Source organism: Labrus mixtus, chromosome 13, assembly GCF_963584025.1.
Source record: "Labrus mixtus chromosome 13, fLabMix1.1, whole genome shotgun sequence".
NCBI classification, from domain to species: domain Eukaryota; kingdom Metazoa; phylum Chordata; class Actinopteri; order Labriformes; family Labridae; genus Labrus; species Labrus mixtus.
The window spans coordinates 6,585,950-6,595,995 of record NC_083624.1 but is presented as its reverse complement, the minus strand read 5'-3'; the positions used below and the strand labels follow the sequence as shown (position 1 = coordinate 6,595,995).

The window sequence follows — 10,046 nt, the reverse complement described above, 5'->3', positions numbered from 1 at the left end:
GGAAATATTTTCTCGACTCTCTTAACAAGGTAAATACAAAAGCATATTCAGTCTGATCATTCCCCATCCGGTCTCATAACTCCTTTACATCCTGTACATTTGTGTTTTTTAATGTTAATTTTATGGTTGTGTTGTTACTTTGTTGTTTTATCTCTGCTCTGTAAGGTGACCTTGAGAGTCTTGAAAGGTGCCTTTAAATAAAATGTATTATTATTAATAATAATAATAAAAGCTATCTAAAAAGTAAAAAAAAAAAAGTGTTATACTCAAAATAATGTAAACAAAAAAAGTGAAAGGTAAGGCCTTAAGTCAATTTTCCACTTCATTTTTTGATGTAAAAGCAATGAGACTCGTCTAATGCCCTTTCAAAATAAGATGTAAAAAAGAAAAAACATGTTTCATGATATGTACGTCTTTGTAATTTCACTCGGGATCAATGAAGTATCTATCAAAAAACGTAATCAGAACTCAAATCTGCTCATAATCTATTAAATGTGTTCTATTGGCGATGATTCAATAGTATGATTTGGTTGCTGATTGCAGCCTTCAGCACCATGGACAGCAGCCACCTGAGCCCAGAGGTTTCTCTCGCCCCCTGGTGGCGATTGTATATAATTACAGTTTGACTTGTTTAATTCCTGCTCATTATTGATTCATGAATTTTGTGAGTTTAGTTTTTTCCTGTGATGAGCCAGGCTATTAATCAAGCTGGTCACAGCTGTCCATAGCAAGCTGTCGGAAGGTTATGTAACAGTTAAATTACTCTCCGACCCTCGCTTTGTATTTTAAACTACTTACAGGCCCCTTTAATGTTTACTAGATAAATACATCTTAGTTTTCGACTGGCTCAGCTAAAGTTAGTCTAAACTTCCATTCATCCAGATGTCTTGATGGCCTACAATATAAATTTTTCACAATACCTTAAGTCCAGTCCTTTTTAAGGATGGGACTTAACGTAGCAAAAACAAATAGTTTAACAGTTAGCCAAATAGCTTATCCTGGTTTTTAACTGAAAGGGCCATTTGTCTTTAACCTTAATTGGAATTGGATTAACTCTCGGAATAGGCCTTTGGGCAAGTTGTGCGCCCACCCAACATGCAACATTCAACAAGGTAAAGCAAGTCTTGTTTTATAGGCTATTTTTTTTCTTTTTTAAATATTCATTTCATATTTAATATTCTTCCTTACATGCACTCTGTGAGTAGTTACACACATTAAGATTTGTTTTCTCATAGTCCACTGCACAGCTCCTACATTACACCTTTTGTACATTTTGTGTTTTTTATTTTTTCATATTTTACATTTTTTTATTCTATTTTATATATTGTAATATCTTCTTTTACTGTATTATTTAAGTTGTTGTTAGTTCTGCTTTATTTCCTTGTTAATTGTTTAGCACCAGTACACCAAGTCAAATTCCTTGTATGTGTAAATGTACTTGATAATAAACCCAGATTCTGATTCTGATAATATAGGACTTCCTTCCTACAGTTGATGGATCTCCTTTTTTAATTGCTAACCCACTTCTATCAAGTGATCTGAATACTTCCTCCAGCTCTGCCTGTCTACAGACATTTAAAGGTGAAATAGTGCAGGTCCCTGAAGGTCCCATCATCTCATGAGGCTGAACCATCACTCCCGACAACCAATCAGCTGATGACTGACGCGAGCGGATGAGCAATCAAAGAATTGGTGCCTCTCACATCCTTGGGTACCTGGGGGCAGTCTAACCCGCAGATCTGACTTCCTGAGGGTGAGGGCTGCACGTTTTGCCGTTCCTGTATCGTCTTGTTTATCGGTGATGGAAAACAACCGCTGCTTTACCAACCGGTTCTCTGACTACAAAGGTGCCTTGCTCGCGGGCCAGGACGCGCAGGTCGTCGTGCCCGCCGTCGTTGCAGCGGTCGATAAAGTCCTGAAACGGGTTCCTGTCGATATCAGCGACTGCGATGGGGGTCTGTACGACGGCCCGGCCGGGGTGGCTTACATGCTGTATCATGTCAGCGAGTGTCCGCTGTTCTCCGAGCACCGGGACTCGTACCTGAAGACGGCCAAGCGGATCATCGACGTGTCGGTCAGGTACGTGGACGCGGAGCCGGACAGGAACATGCGGGCGGCCTTCCTGCTCGGAGGGGCGGGAGTCTACGCCGTGGCCGCTATGATCTACAAATCGATGGGCTTGGCTGAGTTCGTCAGGCCGCTGAGCAAATTTCGGAACCTGTGGGAGGTGTGTGCGCCCATCCGTTTCCTGGAGTGTGGCTCGGATGAGCTGTTTGTGGGGCGGGCTGGATACCTGTGTGCCGCACTGGTCCTAAAACAGAAGCTGGGTTTAGAGGTGAGACACTGGTGCACACACACTTTCACATTTCACCTGCAAACAGAGGACTAGAACTAGGCTACTGAAAGGTCCTGAATAGTTTGTAAATCAACTCAATTTACCATTTAAGATGCTGTCAAAAAAGCCTTAAAGTATCCCATAATAGTGAATATCAGGCTTTACCTTATAATGGTGTGTTCCTCCATTAATATATTGGTCATTTTTAAATTCTTAACGTCAGAAATGGATGAATTTAGTACCTTGTAAGGCTTTGTCTTGCCCAGTTTGACATAGTTAGAATGCCTGTTCTGTCTGTTTAAAGGTCCAAAACAGAGGTAGACTGCTAATTCAGTTGGGTGGATATATCAGCTAATGTATTGTGGTATTGCAAACATTGCTAAAGTTTGTTTTGTATTTGTATTTGTAATCATTTATTTCGGTCACAAGAAAAAAAAAAAAAAAAAAAAAGCATTTTGACTGAAAAGGTGTAGGCTGAAGCTTTATCTTATTACACCTACCCTCGTTACAAATCTTATTATTTAAGACACTACTAGTTTGGTTACAAAAAACAAAACATATCAGAACAAAATTTGTTCCAAGAATTTCTTTCAAAACAAAACAAATGAAAACAAACAAAAAACAAAACAGAAGTCACACTCACAAAAAAATAATCAAACCGACCTTTTATATTTGTTAAGCATCATTTTTTTTAAACAAAATTTTAAATCTGGAAGGTGAAATACACATTCTTAATTCCATGGCATAAGTATTCCACAAGTTAACCCCTTTTACCCAAATACACCTGTTCTTTATGTTTGTTCTTACCTTTGTTTTTTTATTCAACCTATTCCCCTTAGTTCATACCGGCTCGCTCTAGTTTCAAAACCTCTGACGTCCAGCTGGGATCACATGTTTTAGGCCAACTAAACTTCTTCGGCATGAAGCCCCAGTTCTCTAAACTAAAAAGCCAATGAGATTTTATTATTGTATTTGGATCACAATAGAAAATAAACTGTAGAAAATATAGATGATGACACTTACACTTAATGCACAGCAACATCAAATTCACATAAATCTTATAAAATTGATATTTTGCATGATAAACGACTCAATGATTTATCATTTATCTAAAAAGTTTAGACATAATTTTCTTATGATTGACTGTTTGCTCTCTAAAACTTGGCCTTTACTTTTTTAAATTACGATTGCTAGAGAATCAATTCATATTATTAACGTTTTATTCTTTAACCACAGATTTTATCAACACTAAAACTCGTGTGCAGAAATGAATGGATGGGTGCTTCCTGCATTAACACTGTTTCAATTGACTCTGCAGATAACACTCTCTTTTATTCTGCAGATTCTGAGCAAGGAACAAATCAAATCAATTTGTCAGGCCATCATTGAGTCAGGAAAACAGTACTCCCGGAAGAAGAGAAAGCCTTTCCCTCTCATGTACTCGTACTATGGGACCGAGTATCTTGGTAAGAACACAAGAATTGAGCAGAGTCAATTTGGTGATACAGAAGCTGATCATCTCCTTGTAGGTGTTTAGTGTCTGTGTTTGGAAAAATTAACTTTTTAAAGTCAAGTTAAAATAAACTTTTATATTTGAGCTGCTGGTTCTTGGAGGTGCTAATGTTAGTTATCCAAGAAGACTGAAGAGATGATTCTATTATGTAGATTTGGTGTTAACATGTGTAAAGCTATCTTTCCTTTCCTTGATTGCATCAGATGTCCAGATGTCAGGGGTGGGAGACCCTCAGTAAATTTCAGACCAACACAGAGTTCATAGTAAGCATATAGCCTCGCTGGCTGCCTTTGCATGGACATGTCAAGAACTTTGAGGATGACGAGGCGATGACGTTAAATGACAAGTTTTTAAACTGCAAATAAATAGATTTTTTGAGGAAACACCTGATTAAAGATACTAATGCATGTGTAAGAGTTTGACCCCTCTCAATAAAAACTGTTCAAAGAGGGGTTACATTTCATTTACAGAAAAAACAATACTCTGAGAAAGAAGACAAGGGAATTCACAGACACCGAAGAGAGCTGTGCTTCCTCTGCATGTGTCCATTGTTTGGAGAGAATCAGTTCAGATTACTGCATGAAATGCATTATTTTTATCTGACCTATCTTCAGATACTGGACGGCTTATTTATTCTACATTTAAACAGTTCTTGTTCCAGTTCCACAGCGAGCACTCCAGAACAGTTTTGGGGTTTGGTGCCTTGCTCGAGGGTGCCTCGGCGGTGCTCAGGAGGTGGACTGGCACCTCTCCAGCTACCAGACGAATTTCCGGACTTGGTCCATGCCGGGACTTGAACCGGCGACCCTCAGATTCCCAACCCAAGTCCCTACAGACTGAGCTACTGCCACCCCCCACCCCCCACCCCCCACCCCCCAAAAAAGATAAATTAAATAAATAAATAAAAATAATAAATAAAAATAGAATTAAATAAAAAAAATATATATATTAAAATAAAATAAAATGTTGGCTACTTGACAGAGGTTCATCATGTGTATCCTCCTAACATAGATGAAGCATCTTTATTGCTGAAAAAAAAAAGATTTATCACAAGTATGTACATATGATGGGCTTCAGTTAAAAAGCTAAGAAGCAGCGACAAAAAAATACAAGTCCTCCGGCGAGTCAGAGTTTGTGCTTGTATACTTTGGTTTGTTTGTGTGCCTGGCATGGTGTTTCCCTGCATGCCTGGTTGGTTGGGTGGGTGGGTGTATGATCTCCTCGTCCCCCTCCACCTTCCTGTCAGGTGCAGCTCACGGCCTCTCGTCGGTGCTGCAGATGCTGCTGAGCTACCAGGACGTGCTCAGCGGGGCGGAGAACGACCTGGTGTGGCAGAGCGTCGACTTCCTCATGAACCAGGAGCAGAACTGTAACTGGCATGCAGAGCTGGGAGCCATCGTCGAGCGAGAGAACGAACTGGTGCACTGGTGCCATGGAGCCCCCGGTACACACAACACCATGATCTCGCTCATGTATTCTTACACGAGGTCTTATTGCTTGTTTTTTTGTAATTCAATTCCTGTCTCCATACTCTCACACAGGTGTTGCATATCTCTTTGCCAAAGCCTACCTGATCAAAAAGAAACCCCAGTACCTGGACACCTGTATCCGCAGTGGAGAGATTGTGTGGCAGAAAGGTCTGCTTAAGAAAGGACCTGGGATCTGTCATGGAGTCGCAGGCAGTGCTTACGTCTTCCTCTTGCTGTATCGGCTCACTGGCAACTCAAAATACATCTACCGAGCTCAGAGGTAAGAAATCCCTCCTGATGTTGTGTATGTCGTTTACAGGATAGTAGCATTGAGTTTTTGAAAATACAACTCACATAGGTCAAATGTTTGAGTAGACAACAGATTGAATTTGTGCTACACCAGCTGTGGCTCACTACGAGGAAAGTCAAAGTTTCACCTGCGCCAGCAGTAAGTTTCCCTGAACAGAACACATTTAAAGAATATTGAGTCTGAGGAATATTGGAGTCGGCCTTTAAAGGCTTTAGATGCTTTATAACCAAAACAACTCTCGCTGCATTATTTTGTTAGCATGCTAATGCTAGCGATCTTTATTATGCTCGTATCTTCACACTGCATGTAAATTTACCTGAAATGAGCGTGATCTAGAAACACAGTTAAGCAGTGAGTACAGTATGTTATTCTTCTTTTCTCTAGTCCCTCAATTAAACAACTTTTATACGCGAGGGGAGGAGTCAGCCGGCCGTCCGGGCGATGTAAACAAACTGAAGATAGGACTCTGAAAACATCACAGACAGTGGGACTCAGGTGTTACACCCATTGTAGACAGTCATGACTCACAGAGTTATTTTCAGAGGATATACTTGATTTCTACATTTAAGTTTGAAAAATCACATATAAAGACTTTAATCCGCTATCAGCTCTTATTTGTATGTATTACAAGAAAATAAACCACAGTATGTAAAGCTCCATTTTCCCCATCAGCTGTGATCGTATCACTTGAAATGTCTCCGTTCATGTCTCTGCTCTTCTTTCTCCTCCAAAGGTTTGCAGAGTTCCTCTTCACTGAGGAGTTTAAAGCAGGCTCCCGCTCAGTCACTTGTGTCTACAGTCTGTTTGAAGGCCTGTCAGGAACCATTTGTTTCCTGGTCGACCTCCTGCAGCCGGACCAGTCGGAATTCCCTTTGTTTAGTGTCTTTGTGTGAATGGACTCATGCAGTTCACCGACCTGAACAGACACCACTCCCTCTCTCCCAAACCCCCGATTAAGACCTGTTTGTTAGTTTGAGTCTCTGATGAACCTGGATTGAAGCTGTGATCAGAGTGGGAGTGGAGGGAGGGATGGTATTTGTTTGGGATATGTAATGTCATTTTTTTGAGTAGGATTGCTGTAGAATAATGTTCTAGTTTTATGTCTGTATCAAAGTGGATTGTGATCTTTCAGGCTTCATCAGACTCATTCCGCTTACTGTATACCATCATCTGTTTTAAATTACAATGTAGTAAACTGCACCTAAAGGTTTTCAAATTTTGGGGTAAGAAAGGTGAAAACTTTCTCTTTTCACATTTTTCCATGTCATGACATTATCAAACCTAAAGATGGAGACACACTACACATATTTTAAGATTCACTGTGAGTTGTACCGTTCTAGGAATAATTATTGTGAATAAATGTCACATGTAAGTTGTAGAAACAAAATATTCAGAACTGGTTTGAGAATGATCACACTCAGATCACACATTTTTTTTCTTCAGTATCGTATCAGTAACAGCCTTCTGTAAATCCATGGCTTCATTTCATAAAGATACTGCTTTTAGCTGATTAAGCTCATTATGTTACAAAGTCTATACTTCAGTTCTTTAACCCAGGGGGGGCGGAAAGTGGTACAGTTTTATGTCGAGTCAGAAACTCATTATTGATGGCTGAATCACATCGGCAATCGCGCTAAAGAAAAACAGAAAAGAGGGAAAACAGGTGTCACTTAATGCCTTCGAAATTGTATAACATATCACTGACCTTTTATTTATGTCTTGAGAGGAAATCATTTTTTAAAATGTTGTTAACAACCTTTAAATGATAAACAAAAGAGATGGATTTAGATTTTGAAAATACTATATGTTTAAAGCTGAGGTCCAAATAACAGATACTGAAGGAAATGACTGCAGGTTGTTAGTGGGAATGCTGTAATACAACTATCCGGCGTCTTCAGGACATGATGGCTATGACTTTTCACTTTTTAACTACTTTAACTTTTAAAGTTATTTCACTTTTTCCACAAAATTTTTCCCCATTCAAATGAATGGGAAATTTTTCCACTTTTCCACTTCTTTCTCAGCCTTATAACTTTGGCTCTGTTCCGCCTAGAGACTTCATTTTTACTGTAAAACATTCACACACTTTCCCACTATTTATACTACTTTCACTTTTCTTGCTACCTGTTATACTTTTCAAACTGTCCCTCCAACTGTTTTGTGATGTTTTTAACTGCTGTCACACTTTTTGAATGGGTGTGTGTGTGGTGGAATGTTCTGGGCTAGAGTGCGTGACATCATCGCTAGAGTGGGACAGAGTTCTGAGATAGTTTCAAAATCTCCCGAACAAATTGCTCTACTGACCACAATCTTCACCCCACACACATAAATGTACCCTCAAAATGTAGGAAAACTTGTCCTCTCTCGCACATTGAGTTTCCAGGACAGTCGGAGCAAAGGTTTTTACACTGTGAGCTTGAAAGCGGCAGGTGGTCCAGATAAATCTCCATCTGGGGTAATGGTAAACTTCCCAAAAACTTCCCTGACCAAACCTCTTGGGACTAACTTTTTAGATCGCTGTGGTTTCCACATTTCTTGGATCCCAGACATGAAAATCACACCAACGCATTCGGCCATTTGTCCTCTTGCTCACAAAATCATCATTTAGCCACCAACTCTTAATTTAAGCCCTTGAAATGAGCACTTAATAGGGAGACGTTTTCACCTTTTTCTCATTGTCTGACTGCATTTAAGCTGTCTTTATGCAGAATCTTCTACTTGTTCTATCACTTCTACTGTTTCTTCTTCTTCTACTGTTTCTTCATCTTCTACTGTTTCTTCTTCTACTGTTTCTTCATCATCTACTGTTTCTTCTTCTACTGTTTCTTCATCTTCTACTGTTTCTTCATCTCCTACTGTTACTTCATCTTCTGCTAATACTTCTTCTACTACTTCTTTTACTTCTTCTACTTCTTGTTCTTCTGCTTTTACTACTTTTACTTCTACTTCTACTACTCTTCTTCTTCCACTACTAATCTTCTACATCTACTTTTTCTTCATCTTCTACTTTTTCTTCATCTTCTACTATTCCTTCAGCTGTTTCTGCTGATTCTTCTTCATTCAGGAGTGTTTTGCAAAACATTTGAGCGGTCAGCATTCCCACGCATTTTCCGCAGGTAAATGCAAATTGTCTAGTTATTCATGGTATTCGTGTGCATTATTATGGACTTACCTGTGTAAACTAGGTTACACCATGTGTAGCAGTGCCACAGATGTTTATGTATTTGATGTTTTGAAACCGTGTTACATATATATATATGTGTTGTGATTTGTTAAAAGTTTTACCTTGGTGTTAAAGCGGGTAGAGACAGGGGGAGGATGTCTTTACATAGATGTCATATTGTGGCCTTAGAAATGAAACTCAAGCATTTGCATTTGGTCACACCTCTCATTTAGAAGCAAATTAAATGTTAAACGCGTTGGGCAGCATGTTTCTTCATGCGGCTGAAGTTAAAAGAGCTGTGAATAGTAAATAGAAAACCAAAGCAGTTTCCCAATGCTCATCGCGCCTATTGTGGAACATAAGCAAATAATGTCTGTGTGTTTTTGTGTGTGCAATGCATTTGCAGTTTGAGCTGAATAATGATTGTTGTTTTAAATAGTGTCCAGAGAAAAAAAGATTGTTTTTTTTTACTTTATTGTAATGTTGGATCGTCATCCTTCACTCCTCTGAGCACCTGATGAAGAGATCAACAGTCAATATCTGATTTATGTGAAAACAGTTTACTTCAAACATAAATGTAAACATACCACTTTCACTGTGTGTATATGCTGTGCTTTATATGTTAAAGTGTTTAGCCTCCTTTCTTTTTCTTAGATTCAAATAATCTCAAATTTCAAATCTCTCCATGAGAATGAGAGATAGGCTATGTGTGTGTGGCTGTGGCTCAGTTGGTAGAGTCGTCGCCTCCCCGATCCCCAGCTGAACAACATGTCCGATGTGTCCTTGGGCAAGACACTTAACCCCGAATTGCTCCCGCTGCTTCAGTGGCGGTGTATGAATGGGATTAGTTACTTCTGATGGATGATACTACATAGCGACCTCTACCATCAGTGTGTGAAAGGTAGTGTATGAATGGGTGGGTGTGACAGGTGGTGTAAAAGCGCTTTGAGTAGTCGGAAGACTAGAAAAGCGCTATATAAGCTGAAGTCTGTTTACCATTTACCATGTACACCTCAGAGTTCATTGACCTTAGAAGAGAAAAAGGTCAAGTCTGTCTTAAGTCTTAAGTTATTTAATTAAAGTAGGCCTACTTAGAAGTTTACAATAACCAAAGAAACAGTGCAGAGTTTGCAACCTGGGATTTGTCATGGAGTAAAAATAAATATATACTCGTTTTATACTTCTCATTTTGATATTTAATTACTTATTAGCCTAATTGGACATGAGGGAAACCTAAATGTCCTTTCAAGAATAAA

The 10,046-nt window shown here is 39.2% G+C and overlaps 1 protein-coding gene across 1 annotated transcript; it reads left to right on the top strand.

The window, feature by feature from the left end:
- The first annotated feature begins 1,624 nt into the window (after positions 1-1,624).
- Positions 1,625-8,585, top strand: LOC132986775 (lanC-like protein 3). The gene is made up of 5 exons (XM_061053388.1): positions 1,625-2,335; positions 3,678-3,801; positions 5,095-5,292; positions 5,390-5,597; positions 6,361-8,585. Exons 1-5 carry the CDS (start codon positions 1,802-1,804, stop codon positions 6,518-6,520), a joined length of 1,224 nt encoding a protein of 407 aa, XP_060909371.1. The 5' UTR covers positions 1,625-1,801; the 3' UTR covers positions 6,521-8,585.
- Positions 8,586-10,046: the final 1,461 nt, after the last annotated feature.